Below are 23,740 nucleotides of genomic sequence, written 5' to 3'. Positions count from 1 at the left end.
CAACCTGCTACAAGGCCAAGGCCAGGAATCAGCTCTGAGCCAAACTCAATGGAGAGGAGCCCTGGGGAGCTGCCAGTGTGTTACCTCATTTCATTGGCTAAGCCTTCCAAATCCATTCCTTCTCACCGAGATTTGGAAGCCTGAGATCATCGCTTGCATTATCACACATTTAAAACACTGAATCACAATCATCAGAGAATCGATTTAGGATAGACCTGTGGTCCTCTGGTCACCTTTTAATCACCTACCATGATAGATCCAGTGACATAGATCAATGGATCCAACTTAGGGAAACTTGAGTTTGGTGGCATGGCGCCTACCCAGAAGGCACCATTTACAAGGGATGTTGTAGGACCTTGACCTCCGGACCAACACTACAGAGTATAATAATTAAATTGTTAAAGCTAAGAGAAGGGCAGAGGACTTTGGGAAACAGAAACCTTGAGGGATTGAGCACTTGAGGGCTCGCACCTTGAAAGATGGAATAGTGACATCAAAAACTTTCATTTACTCAACCTGGGTGTATTGAAATCCTCCTTCATGCAGACATCGTGCTGGGCATTTGGGGATCAGAGATGAAGGTCCAGTGTCCCCTCGGCCGGGGAGCTCAGAGTCTGGTGGGGTAGACAGACTAGTGCATAGTTTCTGCATGGGTTGAGAAGTTCTGTTACAGTAAAATTGAATGGGTATTGTGGGAGCCCAAAGAAAGAGCAGGAGGGACCATCCGGCTCAGGAGGAGGAGGATGGGGGGCTGGAAGGCTCTTCAGAAGTGGTGAAGCCTGAGTTCAGGCTGGGGTGAGGGGTGGCGGTGGTTTCAGGTGGAAGGGACAGCCAGGGGCAGTGAGCACAGCGCGGCTGGAGGGCGGTAAGCGGGGAGTGGTACAGGGGATGGGCCACGTCAGAGAGGCAGGGGCCAGATGAGAAGGGACCTCGTAGGCCATGGCAAGGGGGCTGGACTCGATCACCAGGCAGTGGGCTGGAGAGGAATTTTAAATAAAGGATGGACGTGACCAGCCTCGTATCTTAGCATGGTGACTCTGATGGTTGAGGGAGTATGGCAGAGGCTGGGGAGACATGGTAAGTCTAGACAGTGGCTGAAGCAGAGATGATAGAAAGAGGGAGCAGCTTGGAGAGAGAGAGTTAAGAGGCAAATAGACCAGATTGGAAGATTTCACATGGCGGGGGGATGGATAGTGGAGAAAGTGAGATAAAGAGAAATGAAGGATGGAGGGCAGTTTTTCTAGCTCACCTGAAAGGGCAGAGGGTGGTGTCAGCTATCAAAGAAGGCCGAGAGGGGAGAAGATTTGTGACAGGGGTGATGTGATTATAAATTTGCTATTAGGTGCACTGTGTCTGGGGCACTGGGAACCTCCCATGGAGTTACTCAATGGGCCTTTCCCCACATAATCTGGAGGCCAGAGGAGAGGAATTGCAGTTTGCTCTTCCTAAGTGCTTTGAGTTGAAAAGGAGGACAGGTTTTAGCCAGGAGAAGGCAGCATAGAGTTGAGGGAGTGTTTTTACAGGTTTATTTGCTTTTTTTTGTTTTTTTAGGATGGGAAAGATTTAAATATGTTTTCCATGCTGAGATGTTGAACCCAGTGATATATATGGGAAGGAAAAGACCTAACTGATAGAATGAGGGGCTGGAGTAGAGGGAAGGAGATGGCATCCGGAATATTGGCACAAGAAGTAGGCCGAGTCAGGAGGAAAGTCTTGCCTTCCTTGAACTTCCCTGTTCTGCACAGGATTTTCCAGTGGGGCTGGAGGCATACACTGGAGGACATTCCTACTTGATAGTGTCCATTGGCTCTGCTGGGAAGGAGCCGTTAGAAATTGGATCTTAGAAAACGGAAAGTGGATATAATGGTGGATACATGTCATTACACATTTGTCAAAACCCATAGAAGGTACAACATGACTCTGGGTGAGAATGATGCGTCATTGTAGGTTCATCATTGTTACAAATGTACCACTCTAGTGTGGGATGTTAATAGTGGGGGAGGTTATGCATGTGTGGAGGCAGGGGGTATATGGGAACTCTCTGTACTTTTCCCACAATTCTGCTATGAACCTAGAAGTGCTCCTAAAAATAAAGTTTACTAATTAAAGAACATTTTAAAAAAAGAAAAAGGAGAGTGTAAGGGTGGAACAATAAAGTGAAACCTGACCCTGAGGAGCCTGAGGAATGTGATCAACATAAACCTGTCACTTAATGTCACTGAGACACCAGCACTTACCCTCTGGTCCAAAACAAGATGTGCACAGTTAATATATAACAATTTGAAAATCACTGTCTTTCAAAACTCTGCATTCTACAATAGCATTAATGACACCAAGACATATACATTTAAAATTTTTTAACTGTATGATAGCAAGTAGGTCAAACACTGGGATGTCTACAGATGTCTCACTGTCTTTGCATTGTGCCCATGTGAACTGGGTGAAATTCTACATTTGTTCCTTTGTTCCATTCAAGATATAGTTCTTGAGCATTTAGTGTGTGCTAATGTTGGCAGATATTGTCTGACAGATGTTGTCTGACAGCTGTAAACAAAGACAGAGTACCTTCCCTCATGGACTTAAATTCTAGTGGGGAGACAGATAATGAAAAAAATAAATCATTACAAATTGTGAATGCTTTGTGTAAAAAATGAACTGGATGCTGGGAATCTTAAAATATAGGGATGAGGAGGTTATATACTTTTAAATATAGGGGTGATCAGAGAAGCCTTTCTGAGTATGTGACCATTAAGCAGGGTAGCCAGCCTTAAAAAAAAAAAGAAGAAAGAAGAAGCCTTCTAGGGAGAGGAAACAGCATGTGTAAAGGCCCTGTGGTAGGAAAAAATAAGCTGGCACAATCAATCAACTGGAAGAAGGTCATATGGCTGGAACGCAGTGAGCCAGTAGCAGGAAACAGAGTTGTAGAAGTAAGCAGGGCACAGGTCAAGTAGGACCTTAAGGTGATGGCAAGACTTCATATTTTATTCTAAGTATAATAAGAAGGCACCGAAGACTTTAAAAGCAAAGGAGTGGGATGAACTTATTTTTTGAAGGCTATTCTGATTGTTGTAGAGACAGTGGATTGGAGTGGGATAAGTACGGAATCAGGGAGACTGTTAGAACCATTTTAGATGAGAGATAATAGGACTGAGCTGGCCTGGTGTCAGTGAGATGGAAAGAAGTAGACACATTTGACATATATTGTGGAAATTCAATGATCAGTGCTGCTGATGGACCACATGTAGGAACTAAGATTGAGGGAGAAATCCAAGATGATCAAGGGAATCAAGGTTTATGAATTGAGCAACTAGGATGGAGTTGACCAGGGTGGAGTGAGGACAGATGGGAAGGGAGGTTAGGGAGTAGACATCTCAAAGGAGATATGCAGGAGGAAGTTAGCTGTAAGAATTTGGAGCTCAGAGGAAGGGGTTGGGCCAAAGACATAAATTTGGATCATTAGTTTATCCAGGTGGCATTTAAAGCTGAGGTAATGACTGAAGTCACCTAAAGAGAGAGGAGAGGGAGGAGAGAAAACAGCCCTGGATCAAACTCAAAGGAATTCCATCCTGCAAAAGTGGGGTGCATGAAAAGATTCAACAATTAAGAAAAAGGAGAAACATGAGATTTGGGAGGAAAATCAGGACAGAGCAGTGCATGGACATCAAGAGAGAAGAACGTATCCAAAAGGAGGAAGCAACCAGCTGTGGCCAGTGTTACGACATGTCACCTAAGACAAGGAGAAAGGAATGGACGTCGGGTTGGCAAAGTGGTCAGTAACAAGGAAGTTACTGGGACCATTGTCTGGAGTTGTGGAGACAGAGAGACGGAAGCTGGATGGAATGTGATGAGGAGAGAAGGGGAGTTAGGAAGTATATTTAGCAAGCACAGACGGTGCTTTCAAGGGAGTTGACACTGACCGGGCAGTAGACTAAAGAGCGTATGAAGTCAAAAGAGGTTTCCTTTCAAGATGGGAGCTATCAGAGCACCAGTACCTGCTGCGATTAACCACCAGAGAGAGAGGGAGAGATTGATGGGTAAGGAGGAATAGGCAAAGGAGTAAAGTTTTTGGTAGTCAGGAAGCGTGGGATCCAGACCCCGAGAGGAGAGACAGACCTCTGATACGAAGGGGAACACTAATTCATTATAACATGCAGGGAAAAGATGAGTGCAGGCACAGACAGCTCAGAGCCTTGGTTACGAGAAGCTGAGGAAGCACTGAGTTGACGGCTTCTGCTTTCTCAGTCGTGTATGTGGTGGGGATATCCATATTTGCCTCGAAGACAAGGACTCTTGACCTGAAACATGTACCCTGGCATCTGAATGGTTACGTTGACTTTGTCTCACCATTCCCGTCAAAAATGACCAAACCGTATTCATTAGTTGCTCATACCCATCGTTTCCAAGGAGAAGCAGCACTTTCAATGGTAAGAGAAGTTTTCACATATTCCATGCACACTACTCACACCCTTATCCCCACCTTGCCGTATTTTATTGCTTTCCTCCATTCCATCGATCTTCTCCATTTGTCCAGTTGGTTGCTTTTTTGATGTATGTGCTCCTTGATCAGTGACTTTCTCTTGCCTGGCAGTTTGATGTATGGTATCGAGCTGGTAATCCTATGTGGATTAGAGCCACTTGTTTTCAGATCTTGAAATCGCAGATAAGGAAACATCTTAGAAAGAGAAAGGGCTCATCGTTTTAGGGAAATGAGAAGGATTGGAACAACACTAAGGTGACCTTGCCAGAAAGCTGTCGTGTGCTCCCAGAATATCAACACAAAGGAACATATTTCTATAATCGAGTTGTAGCCTTTCCTCTCATCCATCACCTAGAAGGCCATTTGGTATGCTCTGTTATAAGTACTGCCTCAGTAACGAAAAGCTTCAATGCAGAGAAAAGCTACAGCTCTCCTTATCACATATATCAAAGGACCGGTGATTTGAGCTTTTGAACATATAACGCAGCTTTCCCCAAAGTGGCTCAAAGAACTTTCATTAACGTTAAGTCAGATTCTCACTGTTTCTTAGAACTAAGGTAAAACATCTTGGGAAGTTGCGTTAACTACTTCAGAAACCCCTTAAGGTTATTTGGATACGTCTTAGTAAGTTAGTGTTCCGGTGGGCCAACTTGATTTCCGGAAGTAACTTAAGCCCTAGGAAACTATGACTCATTGTGTGTTTTGTCCCTACCACAGTAAAATTTAAATTCCAGGTCTGTGCACCAAGCATTCTGAAAGGGCCCCCCGTTGCCTTTTGTTAATTCCAAAATAAACGGGCCTGGTATTTCAGGCCTGTTATCCTGAAATAAACGATGGAAAGATGGAAGAAACTGAGACCTAGATTGTTCAAGATTTTATATTAGGTCAACTCTTTTTCAGTGCAGGCTCAGACTGCATGCCATGCGGGCCTTGTGTAGGAGCTGTGCGCATAACAAAGGCCAAATCTCTAAATCATATCTTTTTGCTTTTGAGTGTGAAGCTGTTACTCAGAATTACTCAGTTACCTGGAATTTCATGCTGCGATGATTCAACAGAATCATCCATTCCTCCTTCACAACGTGTCAATGTCATATACATATAAATTCTACTGTTCTCTGAGCTAAGCAAAATATACCATAGAGAGTTACATTTCGAAAAAACTAAATGCTTTCTGGATCCAAGAGAGAGAGTTACCTTGCCCAACACTGTTAAAGACAATAAAGGAAGTTTTTGGAATTGTCTCTGGAGGATGTAAACAGTAGGACTAATGTCTGCTTTCTAGAAATCACCTAGCAGAAACCTTCCCTTGAGGCAGGTAGCTTGGATTAAATATGCTTCCTGCCCTAGGATTCAGCAAATCTATCATTACAAATACAGTTTTGCTGGCCCATCAAATAGGACCATGTTCACCCCATATTGGCTGAAGTCTTTGTGTGGGTTTGTTTCCCAAGTTTATGTGTCATGGAACTTTATTTAAATGGAAATTCCTTCATTCCTGTTGGGCTTCAGGCCATTTGGAGATTATTTCAAAAATTCCACTTATGTATAATATGCTTAGCCTTTGTAAGAGTGGGCTTGTTTTTCTTCAGGTAGTAAGATGGACCTTGATTTGCAAACCTATATCTGGAAGATTATAATTTTTCCCCAGAGAGAGTAGAATACAGATAGTATGGTGGAATTTTTACCTCAAAGCTTTTGACAGAAAAACAGACTATTCAGTGTATTTCGTCTTAGACTTGTCTATCCTGTCTTCCAGAGTTCTAATTACACCGGTGCATATTTATCCTTATAAAATCTATTCCTTAAGAATTGGCTAGGGCTTCTTGACAAGGACCAAAGGAATCCAAATGTTAAGACCTGACTTTAGCCCAGGGATTGGCAAACTGTGGCTCACAGGCTAAAACCAGCCTGATGCCTTTTTTGGAAAGAAAAAATTTGTTGAAGCACAGCCGTGCTTACTTGTTTACGTATTGACTGTGGCTGCTTCCACACTATAATAGCAGATTACAGTAGTTGCAGCAGAGACCATATGGCCTGCAAACCCTGAAGTGTTTACTATCTGGGCCTTTAGATTAAAAGTTTGCTTTCTTCTATGGACTCCTCCACCCCAGATATGTATAATATAGTATAATATACTATAAATAGTGTTTGTATATGTAATATAGTATAGTATAATATTATATAATATAGTGTTTCATTCTTTTGGTCCCCTGAGATTAATAAATGTGAAGATCAGTGAATTACTGTTGATAGCAGTTTTATTCCTGCATTCCAGAAATATAACAATGATTGGTGGATAGGAAGGCTGGTGAAAGAAGGCTGTGAGATTGGCTTCATCCCAAGTCCGCTTAGATTGGAGAACATACGGATTCAGCAAGAACAAAAAAGAGGACGTTTTCACGGAGGGTAAGGCTCCTTCCTTTCTCTAAACTTTTTTGGAGGAAGTAGGAAAATTAGGTGATATTTTCAAGTTTGCTTATTAGGTTAAACATATATGCTTTCAAAGTAAAAGCTACTTTTCTGTGTGCAAGGTGTTTCTGAAATTGACACAAAGGGGTTTCAGATAGTTCACTCTCCCCATTGTGTGCTGAAGCCTGGACACCCCTGGAATCAACACGAATTCCACAGTGGAGACTGTTTTCTGTGGCTTCAGCAAACCCTCCTGGGAACCTAAGCTTTCCTCTGTGAGAGTCGTGTAGGGCATCCTTTCTCAGTACAGTAAGTGGGGGCCTGGCCTGACCTGGCATCATGGCTCTTCTTGGTTAACTTTCAGAGACTCTCTTTCAAGTGGGCACAGAATGCCATGGCACATGCAATACCATCCCGGGACTAGTAACACTTTCTCCAGGGTTTTCTGTGGCCGCTGCCATCACTTGGTACTGGGGGTAAGACTCTGTCCAGCTTCAGATGAATTAACCTCTAGTGAACTAATGAAGTAGCCACAAAGATCTCAGAGTGCAGGTATTTAAAGGTCCCAGGGATACAAGCAAAGCCTGAGAGGAGAAATCAGAATCATACTGAGCCTGCATATATTGTGAGCCTACATTGAAGCACTGATTTGGTATGTGTTACCATTTTTTGAAAGTCCTGAAATAGAATCAGTTCTTTCTCTTAACTCTCAACCTCCTTTTTCTATTAGATCCTTTTCTGTTTCAAAAACTCCTCTGTTCTTCAGGGGCCCCTTTGCCTTTGTCATAATGGGAACCTCTTAAACAGTGATAGGAGGTCACAAAAGTAGACTGTTAGCCCCACTTTTAATTATCAATCTTTTTTAATATATAACATGCCTATAATATTATTAATGATTAATCCCTCTTATTCCTTCTTCTCTAGACTTTTTGTCTCTCATGCTGCTCCATGTGGGAACACATGTTCCTGTCTCAGGACCTTTGCAATTGCTGTTTCCTTTTACTGGACGCTTTTCTTCACTTTTCCACTGGATCACTCCATCTGCTTCAGATCTTAGTTAAATATCACCTTTTCAATGACCCCTTTCCTGCCACCATATTTAAAGTTGAATCCACTTTTCTTCCCTTGCTTCCTGTCTCTCTCCCGACTCAGTTTTCTCTGTTGCATTTATTACTATCAGAAATACTATATATTTACCTATTCATCTGTTTGATACTGATATTTCCTGTTAGAATTTGTCTGTAAAAGGGAAGGAATTTTGTTTTTCCCCCCACTGTTGTATTCCTAGTTTCTAGGACAGTGAATACTCAATAGATATTTGAATGAAATAATAAATGAATTATTATCACCATTTCCAAAGTTATTCTACTATTATTATTATTATTCCATAAAATTATTTTACACTTCTGAACTAAAGGCTTACTTTGCCGCAGGCGCAAGAGTAAAACCAAGAGCTCAAAGACATGATCTTCTTTTATCTTTATACCAACTGTGAAGTATAGTTTCTCCTTCTAGAGATGGGGAAACTCAGGCACAAAGATATGATATGGTGTGCCAAGGTCCCACGACTAGTAATGGGCAAAGCCAGGAGGAGAAATCAGATTGTCCTAACTCTAGGGACCATACTTAAGCACTGAAGGAAGGGACACTGGAGAAGTGGGAAGGTGGGCTCCTGAGGGCCCTGGTGGGCTCCAGGGAAGCTCCCCAAGCCACATGCAGGAACCAATACCAATGAGCTTCCATTCCATTCCATTCCATAATATTATTCATGACCAAATCCTTACTGCCAGTTCTTAATTCTGATCCCCACATAAGAAGTGCTTCTTCCAGGTCTTACTGCTTGTTTTGAGCTGTGTTTGACATCCAGCTAGTGTACTGGTGACCAGTGTTGGTTTAAAAAACAGTTCACAAGAACATTCCTATTAGTGATTCTTTTGCCTCATTTCTGCATTGAATAATTAGGAGACATACTTTAGCAAAATATTTCCAGGTCCTAGATAGTTTCCCACTTTCTCTGAGAAAGGAGGTCAAAGAAAACATTTGGGCAGATCCTTAAAGTACTCTATAGCAGGACTTGGTGTGTTTTGAATTACTTAGTGGATTAAGGCCAAAGAAAGCTTTGTACTCTCAAGTTCTATTTCCAAGGAATCTGGGGAATGAGTCTTTTTTTTCTTTGAATTTTATTTTATTTATTTTTTTATACAGCAGGTTCTTATTAGTTATCTATTTTATACATATTAGTGTATATATGTCAATCCCAATCTCCCAGTTCATCCCACCACCCCCCACCCACTTTCCCCCCTTGGTGTCCATGCATTTGTTCTCTACATCTGTGTCTCTATTTCTGCCCTACAAACCGGTTCATCTGTACCATTTTTCTATGTTCCACATATATGCATTAATATATGATATTTGTTTTCCTCTTTCTGACTTACTTCACTCTGTATGACAGTCTCTAGATCCATCCACGTCTCTACAAATGACCCAATTTCGTTCCTTTTTATGGCTGAGTAATATTCCATTGTATATATGTGCCACATCTTCTTTATCCATTCATCCGATGATGGACACTTTGGTTGCTTCCATGTCCTGGCTATTGTAAATAGAGCTGCAATGAACATTTTGGTACATGACTCTTTTCGAATGATGGTTTTCTCAGGGTATATGCCCAGTAGTGGGATTGCTGGGTCGTATGGTAATTCTATTTTTAGTTTTTAAGTAACCTCCATACTGTTCTCCATAGTGGCCGTATCAATTTACATTCCCAGCAACAATGCAATAGGGTTCCCTTTTCTCCACACCCTCTCCAGCATTTGTTGTTTGTAGATTTTCTGATGATGCCCATTCTAACTGGTGTGGGGTGATAACCTCATTGTAGTTTTGAATTGTTATTCTCTAATAATTAGTGATGTTGAGCAGCTTTTCATGTGCTTCTTGGCCATCTGTATGTCTTCTTTAGAGAAATGTTTATTTAGGCCTTCTGCCCATTTTTGGATTGGGTTGTTTGTATTTTTAATATTGAGCTGCATGAGCTGTTTATATATTTTGGAGATTAATCCTTTGTCGGGTGATTCATTTGCAAATATTTTCTCCCATTCTGAGGGTTGTCTTTTCGTCATGTTTGTAGTTTCCTTTGCTTTGCAAAAGCTTTGAAGTTTCATTAGGTCCCATTTGTTTATTTTTGTTTTTATTTCCATTACTCTAGGAGGTGGGTCAAAAAAGATCTTGCTGTCATTTATGTCACAGAGTGTTCTTCCTATGTTTTCCCCTAAGAGTTTTATAGTGTCTGGTCTTACATTTAGGTCTCGAATCCATTTTGAGTTTATTTTTGTGTATGGTGTTAGGGAGTGTACTAATTTCATTCTTTTACATGTAGCTGTCCAGTTTTCCCAGCACCACTTATTGAAGACACTGTCTTTTCTCCATTGTATATCCTTGCCTCCTTTATCATAGATTAGTTGACCATAGGTGCATGGGTTTATCTCTGGGCTTTCTATCCTGTTCCATTGATCTATATTTCTGTTTTTGTGCCAGTACCATACTGTCTTGATTACTGTAGCTTTGTGGTATAGTCTGAAGTCAGGGAGTCTGATTCCTCCAGCTTCATTTTTTCCCCTCAAGATTGCTTTGGCTATTTGGGGTCTTTTGTGTCTCCATACAAATTTTAAGATTTTTTTGTTCTAGTTCTGTAAAAAATGCCATTGGTAATTTGATAGGGATTGCATTGAATCCGTAGATTGCTTTGGTTAGTATAGTCATTTTCACAATATTGATTCTTCCAATCCAAGAGCATGGTATATCTCTCTATCTGTTTGTGTCATCTTTGATTTCTTTCATCAGTGTCTTACAGTTTTCTGAGTACAGGTCTTTTACCTCCTTAGGTAGGTTTATTCCTAGGTATTTTATTCTTTTTGTTGCAATGGTGAATGGGATTGTTTCCTAAATTTCTCTTTCTGATCTTTCGTTGTTAGTGTGTAGGAATGCAAGAGATTTCTGTGCATTAATTTTGTATTCTGTAACTTTACCGGATTCATTGATTAGCTCTAGTAGTTTTCAGGTGACATCGTTAGGATTCTCTATGTATAGTATCATGTCATCTGCAAACAGTGAAACTTTTACTTCTTCTTTTCCAATTTGTATTCCTTTTATTTCTTTTTCTTCTCTGATTGCCATGGCTAGGACTTCCAAAACTATGTTGAATAGTAGTGGTGAGAGTGGACATCCTTGTCTTGTTCCTGATCTTAGAGGAAATGCTTTCAGTTTTTCACCATTGAGAATGATGTTTGCTATGGGTTTGTCATATATGGCCTTTATTATGTTGAGGTAGGTTCCTTCTATGCCCACTTTATGAGAGTTTTTATCATAAATGGTGTTGAATTTTGTCAAAAGCTTTTTCTGCATCTATTGAGATGATCATATGGTTTTTCTTCTTCAGTTTGTTAATATGGTGTATCACATTGATTGATTTGTGTATATTGAAGAATACTTGCATCTCTGGGATAATTCCCACTTGATCATGGTGTATGATCCTTTTCATGTGTTGTTGGATTCTGTTTGCTAGTATTTTATTGAGGATTTTTGCATCTATATTCATCAGTGATATTGGTCTGGAATTTTCTTTTTTTATAGTATGTTTCTCTGGTTTTGGTATCAGGGTGATGGTGGCCTCATTGAATGAGTTTGGGAGTGTTCCTTCCTCTACAATTTTTTGGAAGAGTTTGAGAAGGATGGGTGTTAGCTCTTCTCTAAATGTTTGATAGAATTCACCTGTGAAGCCATCTGGTCCTGGACTTTTATTTGTCGGAAGATTTTTAATCACAGTTTCAATTTCCTTACTTGTGATTGGTCTGTTCATATTTTCTATTTCTTCCCAGTTCAGTCTTGGAAGGTTATACCTTTCTAAGAATTTGTCCATTTCTTCCAGGTTGTCCATTTTATTCGCATAGAGTTGCTTGCAGTAGTCTCTTAGGATGTTTTGTGTTTCTGCTGTGTCCGTTGTAACTTCTCCTTTTTCATTTCTAATTTTATTGATTTGAGTCCTCTCCCTCTTTTTCTTGATGAGTCAGGCTAAAGAGTTATCAATTTTGTTCATCGTCTCAAAGAACCAGCTTTTAGTTTTATTGATCTTTGCTATTGTTTTCTTTGTTTCTATTTCATTTATTTCTGCTCTGATCTTTATGATTTCTTTCCTTCTACTAACTTTGGGTTTTGTTTGTTCTTCTTTCTCTAGTTCCTTTAGGTGTAAGGTTAGATTGGTTTTTTTTTGAGATTTTTCTTGTTTCTTGAGGTAGGCCTGTATTGCTATAAACTTCCCTCTTAGAACTGCTTTTGCTGCATCCAGTAGGTTTTGGATCATCGTGTTTTCGTTGTAATTTGTCTCTAGGTATTTTTTGATTTCCTCTTTGATTTCTTCAGTGATCTCTTGGTTATTTAGTAACATTTTGTTTAGCCTCCATGTGTTTTGTGTTTTTTACGTTTTTTTCCCTGTAATTGATTTCTAATCTCATAGCATTGTGGTTGGAAAAGATGGTTGACGTGATTTCAATTTTCTTAAATTTACTGAGGCTTGATTTGTGACCCAAGAGGTGATCTATCCTGGAGAATGTTCCGTGTGCACTTGAGAAGAAAGTGTAATCTGCTGTTTTGGGATGGAATGTCCTATAAATATCAAGTATATCTATCTGGTCTATTGTGTCATTTAAAGCTTGTGTTTCCTTAGTAATATTCTGTTTGGATGATCTGTCCATTGTTGTAAGTGAGGTGTTGAAGTCCCCCACTATTACTGTGTTACTGTCAATTTCCTCTTTTACAGCTGTTAGCAGTTGCCTTATGTATTGAGGTGTTCCTATCTTGGGTGCATATATATTTATAATTGTTATATCTTCTTCTTGGATTGATCCCTTGATCGTTATGTAGTGTCCTTCCTTGTCTCTTGTAATATTCTTTATTTTAAAGTCTATTTTATCTGATATGAGTATGGCTACTCCAGCTTTCTTTTGATTTCCCTTTGCATGGAATATCTTTTTCCATCCCCTCACTTTCAGTCTGTATGTGTCCCTAGGTCTGAAGTGGGTCTCTTGTAGACGGCATATATATGGGTCTTCTTTTTGTATCCATTCAGCGAGCCTGTGTCTTTTGGTTGGAGCATTTAATCCATTCACATTTAAGGCAATTATTTATATGTATGTTCCTATTACCATTTTCTTAATTGTTATGGGGTTGGTTTTGTCGGTCCTTTTCTTCTCTTGTGTTTCCCACTTAGAGAAGTTCCTTTAGCATTTGTTGTAGAGCTGGTTGGGTGGTGCTGAATTCTCTTAGCTTTTGCTTGTCTGTAAAGCTTTTGATTTCTCCATCGAATCTGAATGAGATCTTTGCTGGGTAGAGTAATCTTAGTTGTAGGTTCTTCCCTTTCATAACTTTAAATATATCATGCCACTCCCTTTTGGCTTGTAGAGTTTCTGTTGAACAATCAGCTGTTAACCTTGTTGGAGTTCCCTTGTATGTTATTTGTCGTTTTTCCCTTGTTCCTTTCAATAATTTTTCTTTGTCTTTAATTTTTGTCAGTTTGATTACTATGTGTCTTGGCGTGCTTCTCCTTGGGTTTATCCTGCCTGGGACTCTGTGTGCTTCCTGGACTTGGGTGGCTATTTCCTTTCCCATGTTAGGGAAGTTTTCGACTATAATCTCTTCAAATATTTTCTTGGGTCTTTTCTCTCTCTCTTCTCCTTCTGGGACCCCTATGATGTGAATTTTGTTGCATTTAATGTTGTCCCAGAGGTCTCTTAGGCTGTCTTCATTTCCTTTCATTCTGTTTTCTTTATTCTGTTCCATGGCAGTGAATTCCAGTATTCTGTCTTCCAGGTCAGTTATCTGTTCTTCTGCCTCAGTTATTCTGCTATTGATTCCTTCTAGTGTATTTTTCATTTCTGTTATTGTATTGTTCCTCTCTGTTTGTTTGTTCTTTAATTCTTCTAGGTGGCTGTTCTTTAATTCTTCTAGGTCTTCGTTAAACATTTCTTGCATCTTCTCAATCTTTGCCTCCATTCTTTTTCCGAGGTCCTGGATCATCTTCACTCTCATTATTCTGAATTCTTTTTCTGGAAGGTTGCCTATTTCCACTTCATTTAGTTGTTTTTCTGGGGTTTTATGTTGTTCCTTCATCTGGTACATAGTCCTCTGCCCTTTCATTTTTTCTATCTTTCTGTGAATGTGGTTTTCGTTCCACAGGCTGCAGAATTGTTCTTCTTTTTTAAATTATTATTTATTTATTTATTTATTTTTGGCTGTGTTGGGTCTTTGTTTTCTATGCAAGGGCTTCCTCTAGTTGCGACGAGCGGGGGCCACTCTTCATCGTGGTGCGCGGGCCTCTCACTGTCGCGGCCTCTCTTGTGGTGGAGCACAAGCTCCAGACGCGCAGGCTCAGTAGCTGTGGCTCACGGGCCTAGTTGCTCTGCGGCATGTGGGATCTTCCCAGACCAGGGCTCGAACCCATGTCCCCTGCATTGGCAGGCAGACTCTCAACCACTGCGCCACCAGGGAAGCCCAGAATTGTTCTTCTTGCTTCTGCTGTATGCCCTCTGGTGGATGAGGCTATCTAAGAGGCTTGTGCAAGCTTCCTGATGGTAGGGACTGGTGGTGGGTAGAGCTCAGTGTTTCTCTGGTGGGCAGAGCTCAGTAAAACTTTGATCCACTTGTCTGCTGATGGGTGGGGCTGGGTTCCCTCCCTGTTGGTTGTTTGGCCTGAGGCGACCCAGCACTGAAGCCTACTCGGGCTCTTTGGTGGGGCTAATGGCAGACTCTGGGAGGGCTCACACCAAGGAGTACTTCCCAGAACTTCTGCTGCCAGTGTGCTTGTCCCCACAGTGAGCCACAGCCACCCCCCTCTGCAGGAGACCCTCCAACACTAGCAGGTAGATCTGGTTCAGTCTCCTATGGGGTCACTGCTCCTTCCCCTGGGTCCCGATGTGCACACTACTTTGTGTGTGTCCTCCAAGAGTGGAGTCTCTGTTTCCCCCAGTCCTGTCGACGTCCTGCAATCAAATCCTGCTAACCTTCAAAGTCTGATTCTCTAGGAATTCCTCCTCCCATTGCCGGACCCCCAGGTTGGGAAGCCTGACGTGGGGCTCAGAACCTTCACTCCAGTGGGTGGACTTCTGTGGTATTCTCCAGTTTGTGAGTCACCCATCCAGCAGTTATGGGATTTGATTTTATTGTGATTGCACCCCTCCTACCGTCTCATTGTGGCTTCTCCTTTGTCTTCGGATGTGGGATATCTTTTTTGGTGAGTTCCAGTGTCTCCCTGTCGAAGATTGTTCAGCACTTAGTTGTGATAACAGTGCTCTCGCAAGAGGGAGTGAGCGCACGTCCTTCTACTCCTCCATCTTTGGGGAATGAGTCTTAAGTTCCTTTTCTGTATCTTAGGAAATCCAGTGGAAATTCTTCTTCAAGTCTTGGAGAAATGGTATCAGGGACATTTCGAGCAACCCCCACATCAACAGGTGAGGGTTTCAGTTAGACCTTTTTTTAATGGAATGTATTCCTTTCTTAATATTTGAAAATACATGCAAGTATTTTTACTAATTTGGAAGCAATTTAAAGGCTTGACTTAAAGATTTTTCTACTTAACTTTTCATTGTTCATTTGCTTTCTATGGTCATTTGATTTGATTTAAAGGGTGCTTGTGGTACTAGAAATTCAGATCATTGTAATATAATTTTGTAAAATCTTATTTGCCCTCTATTTTATAAATCATTCAGAAGCAAGTTCATTATTCCACCCAGAAACCCAGCAGACTTTAAGATGGTGAGGGCCAACCAATTAAAAAGTTTTTAAGAAGTTGTAAAGTCTGAAGAAAATGCTCTGTTTAAGTCTCCATGTAAAACTTTAGGGTGTGTTGATACAGCCTGGGCTGTGGAGGTGGAGAGGGTTGAGGCAGAGAATGAGGTTGGGCCCAGATGACCTCACTTCTGTTTGGACAGCAGATAACTGAGCCCTGGAATTAATGGTAATGAAGAGACAGGGGTGGCCCAACCAGGAGTTGTGTATTTAGAAACTGTGGAGGTATTCAAGCAGGAATTTTTCTTCCACCACATTCCCTGACTCCTATAGGCTCATTTCATTCTGCCCAGAATTGATGCTGCATTAAGTCATCCAGGATTACCAATTCAGAATGACAGATCCAAGGTCTATCCTGGTCTATCATAACTGCAGGAAACTGGATTGATTCTGGAACAGATCTGAGTATCTGGGTCCTTGTTCATGCGAATCCTGATTTCCATGGCTCTGAACCGAACTCTGGGTCTCTGGGTTGTCCGCAAATGGACTGGACCTGATTGGGTGGCCACAAAGCCACTTTAATCAGATATTGAGTATATTTTGCCTCATCCCCATTTGTTGGACATTTAGGTCGTTGCAGCTTTTCACTATTACAAACAAGAAAGAACAGGAATAACTGATTATAAACTTACTTGAAATTAAGAGCAACATAGTAGGAAAAATGTGTCAATATTCTGGAAAATGCACAGAAAGACTTAAGAACACAACAAGAACCGCAAAATTTTTTGATAGTTCACCAAAATTGCAAATCCAGAAATAACTAGTGAGTGAGGTAATGATCATTATTATCCAAATTGTTATTCTAAGTTTCTTTTTATCAAATTTGATTTGTCCAAGTTGCTGTCAGCCACACTGCATGGTGTGTCCAGCACAGGAACAACCCATGACCTGTGACTGGCCCAGCCAATGTTATTATGAAATCCACTCTCCCCACCCCACATGAAATCAGGATATAAGGCCATTCTAATGGAGAGGAAGTTGTCTGTTTTTGCATTTGTCTTCAAAATTGGCCCGACCAGCATGAAACAGTAGAATGGTGCTCTGCAGAGTGGGTGAACTGGAAAATGATGAAAATGACAGGGAGAGATTGGTACATTCTTCCATCTTTTAAAAGCATGTGCTAACAATGACAGAGATTGCATATTTTGATATGGCTCTCATTGTTGTCTTTTAGCAAAACAGAAGCAAAAAGTGGTAAGTTGTGTTTCCTTTTTAACTCTGCTGTGAAGGTTTCTATCCATACATGCCTGCAGTGCTCCATTTCAGTGACCCAAATGGCTATAAAATAAGGGAGGAGTCTCCTTGGTGGGACCTGTGGTCATCATTTCTCATCTGACCTGAGGATTGTGAATGTTGTGGCTGTGGAGGAGGCGTGCTGACCCTCCCCTTGTCACGCGTGTCCAATCATCTTTTTCAGACGGAGCACATCCCTCCCTACGATGTTGTGCCATCCATGCGTCCGGTGGTGTTAGTGGGGCCGTCACTGAAGGGTTATGAGGTACAAATACCAGTCTGTTACGCTTCAGTTCTTGATCAAGAACCTAGGAGACAGCCATTTGGAGCTTGCTTCTCAGGGTCTGCTTTCACACGGGTCCTAACAGAAGCCAGCCCTCAGCTCGTGAAGGCAGGAGGTGCAGTGTGGGGCTTACGTGGCCTTTCACTCTTTCTTCCCTCCCTGGCCCACTTCTTGTCTTTCATGTATTACAGTGTTCAGAAATAGCTCCCTCAAAATATTTATAATGGGAAGTTCTGGTCAAAAATTTGCTCTGCATGCAGTTCAAAGAAAAGAATTTTTTCTGTCTCAACTGTTCCCGTTGCTATTAGAAATAATAGCGTATGAACAGCACAAGGGAACATATAGGCAATATGCCAGCAAACCTCACCTCAAAGCACCAACCGATCTCACCTTGCTGGGTGCTCAAGACAATGGCATATTCCACCAAACATTTCTCTGCTTCTTTACTTTAAAGACCATATAAAAGAAAAAAAAACACACTCCACTAAAAGTATTAGTGAACTCCTTCAGAGATTAATTAAACAAAACCATGCAAAAAGGAAAAGAGTAAAGACTTAGATCACTGCATTTCAGATGTTGCCATTTTGGCTTTATGCCAACGTGGATAAGAATAAGTGGGTAGGACATTAAAATCTGAAGGTGGGCAACCTCCAAGGCACCCTTCCCACTGAGTTAGCATAGTGGCTGGCACATAGTAGGCATTCAGTACACATTTGTTGAGTGAATTAATGAGTCTCTGTGAGGCAGATTTAAGAATCCCATCTCCTTCTCCCCCACCCTCCCTTTTCCCCTTCTCCTTCCTCTCCTCCCCTCCCCTTCTCAATGGGGAACATCAGAGGAAGAGCAGGAAAGCGGTGTACAGAAATCCAGCCCTAGGCGTGGAGAATTTCCCCCGACTTGCACAGGCTATCAGGAGGCAGAGCCCAAGGCTGGCCTGAGGAGGTGTAGCTGCTCCTCACTGAAGGCAGGCACCACTCAGGTACGCCAAGGATAGGCCGCACCTGCGCACAAAGCCAGCCTATCGTGGACTCTTGGTGGCAGTTCCACCCCGTAAAAGGAGATGAGGGTTTGCCTTGGATCTAGTGAACACTGCTGGTTCATTCCTCAACACCCTGGAGGAGAACCAAGGGGGGAAGTTGAGTAAGTGCAAGTGGTTAAGTATGAAGAACTCTGTCCACGGTCACCTGCCCTGTCCCACCTCCACCAGACGAGTGGCTGTGATCAGATCTTTGCTCCGTCAGAATGCCTTCCCTTTCAGCTCTCTCACTCTTGACTTCTCTCTCTCTCTGCGTGTGTTTGCCTCATTCTTTTTTTTTTTCACCTCTGCAAAGGTCACAGACATGATGCAGAAAGCCCTCTTTGATTTCCTGAAGCACAGGTTTGATGGGAGGTGAGGCATACAGATGCTTTTGTATTCTTTATTTTCCTTTAACCGAACATGAATGATAAATTGATTTGTGGATCTATGTTTCTGGTGATTGCAGATGTTCTCTAATTAAAAGTTAACTCAGTGTTCAGGGGAGAGTACAATGAAAGTGTTCTGAAAATATGAAGTTATGACGTATAGCATTGAATCCCTTAAAGAAAAAGGACCTTGAGAAGGAAAATTATCCATTTGTTTTACTTATATGTATGTGTTAGTGTTTATTTTCTCACTTGTCAGTGAATTCATACCAAACTTATGTTTATAAAAAATAATGAAAATATTTCTGACAAATATGGTGCCTCACTGGTCAAGTTGGGTAGTATCATTTGGGAATTGTGCATGTGCATGCATGTATGTGTGTGTATCATATGAAGGTATAAAGTACTGAATTTCCTTAAAAGAAGAGCGCAAGAAATGTTTTCATCATAAGCCTCCAAAAATGACTATTTTGTAGGGAATAGTACTTCTTTGGATGTTCACTTCTGGGTTTGTTTTACTAGAAATTTCTTTGCTATTTTATGGGTTTCTTTTGTATGTATCCTATCCCATTATGACCCATTATCAACAGGGCTCAGTCTTTAACCGTCAGAAAATTTTATCATTTAAGTTTTGTGAAAAATATCCGGAAAGAGTTTCTGTATTTTGCAGAGAAATGGTAAAAAGTCCATACTGACTCAATACTAAGTACCAAGCTCTTTCACAATTCAGAATGCACTCCATGTAAAAATAACCATGTGCAAATACCCGAAGACTTATTAGAAATGAAGAAAACTTCGTGTGTGCTAAGTATGGTTAAATGCATGCAGCTTACCAAATATTTAAGTATTTGAAGACATTTTAAAAATATCCACAAATAGATTTTTTAAAATATGGTATTTTAAGAAAAAAGCAAACATGATAATGCTTTAAGTACAAATTGTATGTATTTGTCAAAAGGAAAAACCTTCTGGATAATTGTGTTTGAAATATTTGTTAGTTTCTGGGACTATATACAAAGAAAATAAACTGAGATTTTAGTTCCAATAATTGAGATTTTAGTTCAAGAAAGCAGAATGCTTCAGTGCCATTATGTGAATTGCTAAGTATCTTAGTACAGGCCAGGCTGCCTTAATAAGTAGAGCCCAAAATGTGTAATGAATCAAACACAATGGAAGCTTAGTGTTGCTCATTTAGTAGTCTGAGGCAGGTGTTCCTCAGCTGGGAAGGTGGGTAGTGTGGAGGAGGGAAGGACTGGGCAAAAAGTTTGTCCTGCCTGTCATTTGGGACCCTTGACCTGGGGTTGGTCTCTCCAATTAGCTGTAGAGAGAGGAGCAAGCTGGCCTGGAAGTGACTCACATCATTCTCACATTTCATTGGCTAGAACTTAGTCATGTGGCCACACCTAATTGCGAAGGAGGCTGGGAATTACAGTCTAGTTGTGTGCCCAAGAGGAAGAGTAAATGGATTTTGCTGAACAAATAGTAGTCTGCCACATTTATCTAGTGGACACAAAGGGCTTAATAAGAAAGCCATGGATGTATCCTATTCTCTGTTTTTTTTGTTTTTGTTTCTGTTTTTTTTTTTTTAAACAAATAGGCAGAGAATGAAGTAATTTCAGAGAAAACAAGTGAAAAACACTGAGTACTAGACTCTTGGAGTTGGAAGGAAATGTAAAAGTCCTTTTAGGCTAATCTCTTATGTCCCAAAACCACAGGTAGATGGATAACCTTCTTCTGTTGGAAAACTTTTGACTCCTGGGAAATTACTTCTTAAAAAAGCATTACAAAGAAACAGCTGAACTCTGACTCTTTAAGTTAATAATATTGGTGTTGGTCCTTGCCTCCGATGACAGAGGCCATCACCCTTACCCTCATGCAGCTCTCCCTGGGTTGGCCGCAGCTGACATGCCTGGCTCAGTCAATCACACTTCCTTCGGCTGTGCTTAGAGTCACATGGTTCTAACCTGCAGTGCCTTTATTTAAGGAAGTTCTGAGAAGTGCCTCATCCTGTGGCCCCATAACAACCCTTGAGCTGAACAAATGCCATCCTATACACAATCTAAGCTTCTGTTAGATTGTTTTGGTCCCCACTTAACATCCTTGTAAGCAGCAGTGTAATTAAAGGTTTGAAAGGTAGGACTTATGGAAAAGAAGAAAGGAATTATTATAATTTAGCAAAGAGAAAGTAAGTGACTTAATTACTGCCTTCAAGAATGAAGAATCTGAGGTTCTTCCTCAATCTTCAGACCCAGAAAGAGGAAATGCATTTAATTGTAAGAGCAGAGATTTACCAGCTAGAGTTACCTGATTCACCAAGCACTTGTACACACTACTGAAGTTGGTTTTAGTAGAAATAGAATTAAAATTTCAATGCCAAGTGTTCCATGGAGTCTGATGGCACAGCAGAGGGTCTGGAGATATGAGGAAGAATACAGCAGCAGCAAAAGTAATAGCTGGAGAAAGAGACTCAGCCCTAGAGAGATCTGATGTATGGCAGAGTTGGAGAAAGCTAGGTATTAAAAGTGGGAGTAGGAGAGTGGATTTGCTTTCAAATTAGAAGAGGCCAGTGCAGCAGAAAAACAATAATGAATTCATTGGTTGAGTATATATAGACTTTGGTAAGGAAGAAGAAATGTGCAGTGTGGATACACAATGACTCTGACATGTCTGCTGTGTGGGGAATATCCTTACATTCTGAGCCATGACAATCTGCTGTGTTATGTTTTACCAATTAATAAAAGGAGAGAAAACAACAAATAGTCTTTAATTGAAACCAGCCAAGTGAACAATTACACAGTGGGCTTTTGCACAGCAATACAACATAAACAATATGTTCTAATGGAAACCTACACAGTGTTTCGTTGGCTATGAATGCAGTAGGTTAGACAAAACAGGATAAAGTCTTTTCTTTTTCAGAAAGAGCCAAAAAGGCAAAAAAAAAAAAAAAAAAAAAACGGCTAAAAGGCTTGCTTCTTCAATACAGTTTTTCAGATCTTGGCTAAAAAATATTTCAACAAATTGGATTAAAATCCAACATTGACTATTACAGAATCATATGCTTATTTTTTTTATGATACCTTAGAAATTATTTGAATCAGTTTAAAGCTACTTACTTATTTTACAATTTTATTGCTATTGTAGAGCCTAACTAGAATCTATGTAAGAAAAATGGAAAGCACAATACTAAATACTTCCTGAGGGAACCCCTGTACCTGTGGATCTCATGTGACATGTGACAGTTCATCAATTGTCACATGTGACAATTCTGGTGCACAGATCATAAACTAAGTGAGCCTAACGAGCTGCTACAGTGGCACCAGCCTGGCGGGGACACAGTGGATGCACAATGGCATGGAGCTTTTCTCTCTTCATTTAACACCACAAACATTCAACGGGGATCATCCTTTCAGATGAGCTTTGTTCAGCTGGTTGAATCTACCATTCATAGGCTGAACAGCAAGCAGTCAAACCAATTGCAATTTGTTGACCTATGCTAATCATTTCAAATCCCAACAAAGTTGTAACTTTAGGCTTTTTGACAACTGGATCAGCTCAGCTCTATGGCGGTTATAGGACACTTTGTAACTGACATGATTATGGCCCCAAATCACAGATGAACATACAAATGGGATCTGAAGCTATTAGCCAAGGAATGCTTAAAAAAAAAAAAAAAAAAAAAAAGGTTTGAGAAAGAATTTGAAGAACGGAGGCTAAGAATATAATTTAGGGAGACTCAAAGAAGTAGTATTTATTTATAAAAGGAAATGGCAACAGCTGATGCTATCACAAAGCAGCCAAGACATGGAAGAATTGCAGTCAACAAATGGAAAAGAACAATACAGTGCCTTGTGTTTCATAACCAATATCATCCTCTTATTATCTCCTCCTCCTACTCTCTATTCAAATGCAGACTCATCAGTGGACACTCAAGCACTAGAGATAATTAATTGAACACTTTAATGCCAAATATGATTATTTAAATTAGCAGATTTTGATTGCAACATGTCTGACCTTATTCTCCCATCCTCAAAGTATATAAATTTCACAGACTCCAAGAATGGGAGAGTTCATGGTAGACTGCTAACTTTTGAGGATAGAATATAAAGAAACTGTCTCCTTCAAGTCTCAAATCTCCAATAACTACCTTGTATACATTATATATGTGCCTATCAACATAGGGCACTATGAATAATTATTTAAGAAAGCACTTTTATATATTACCTGGTTTGCTCCTAATGACAATCCTGTGAGATAATTCGACAAAGCCACTATCACCACCTTATTGATTATGATATTGATGCTCAAAAGATGGCATGACTTGACCATGGTCACACAACCAGCCAAGAGGAAGACCCAGGAAGAGTACCGAGGTCTACATATGCCTTCCATTCCTGTTCACCTGACAATGTGCTGTCTGATGTTTGGAATGTTTTTCCTTTGTGAAGGAAGTCTAAGAATTTTAATAAAAACTAATATACTAACAGGGTTGCATATAGGATGTGGCAAGGATAGAGTATAGAAGGATCTTTAGCTGTTCCATTATCAACATGGAAATACTAATTATTGTTGAATGAGTGTGTATCACCTAAGAGTAATGTCTTTCCATAGAAAAATCACAGAAAACTAATACTCATAGCACATGATGGACTGCAGAAATTATGAATTCCAAACCAGAAACAAGCAACAATTAGGGTTCAGATTTACTAGATTTAGAGATATATACCCAGTCTGCTGGGGAACTGAACTTCTGTTAGGCTTTTATCCGTGGGCTAGTAATTACTGACACTACGTCACAAAAAAGTTTCCAAGGGAACTTTTTAGAGATGTATATCAAATAAGATACATAGAAGTACTGAAAGACACTAGAGGATATGAGTATAGCAAGAAAAGAAATAGAAAGGGTATAACTTTAAGTAAAAAAAAAAAAGTATATAAACTAGCATTTAATGATGAATGTAATTACATTGCTGGGGAGCCTTTTAAACAACAAAAAAGTTTGGATTTGGTGTCTGAGTTTGATAATAGTAAGCATCTTTGCATGGAAAATAAAAACTCCTGCTTTGTCTTATTAGAGGGTTTCTGGAGCTGTGTCTGTCTTC

General features: G+C 40.4%; 1 protein-coding gene across 6 annotated transcripts in view; it reads left to right on the top strand.

Moving 5' to 3' along the window:
- The window catches only part of CACNB4 (calcium voltage-gated channel auxiliary subunit beta 4), a gene marked incomplete at its 5' end in the record, with an annotated part of 253,539 nt that overhangs the window by 198,926 nt on the left and 30,873 nt on the right, over positions 1-23,740 (top strand). For 4 of the 6 annotated variants that reach the window (XM_082465076.1, XM_082465079.1, XM_082465077.1 and 1 more), the window contains 5 exons: positions 6,753-6,883; positions 15,308-15,384; positions 16,896-16,915; positions 17,139-17,219; positions 18,569-18,627. In XM_082465076.1, the coding sequence (XP_082321202.1) occupies positions 6,753-6,883; positions 15,308-15,384; positions 16,896-16,915; positions 17,139-17,219; positions 18,569-18,627 (368 nt within the window). Of the gene's footprint in view, positions 1-6,752; positions 6,884-15,307; positions 15,385-16,895; positions 16,916-17,138; positions 17,220-18,568; positions 18,628-23,740 lie in introns of those variants that run through there. The other 2 variants (XM_082465081.1, XM_082465080.1) reach the window with 2 other exon arrangements.

Source organism: Balaenoptera physalus (assembly GCF_965194825.1).
Source record: "Balaenoptera physalus genome assembly, chromosome: 6".
Classification (NCBI taxonomy): domain Eukaryota; kingdom Metazoa; phylum Chordata; class Mammalia; order Artiodactyla; family Balaenopteridae; genus Balaenoptera; species Balaenoptera physalus.
The sequence above is the reverse complement of the archived record's forward strand: the minus strand, read 5'-3'. Positions and strand labels throughout refer to the sequence as shown.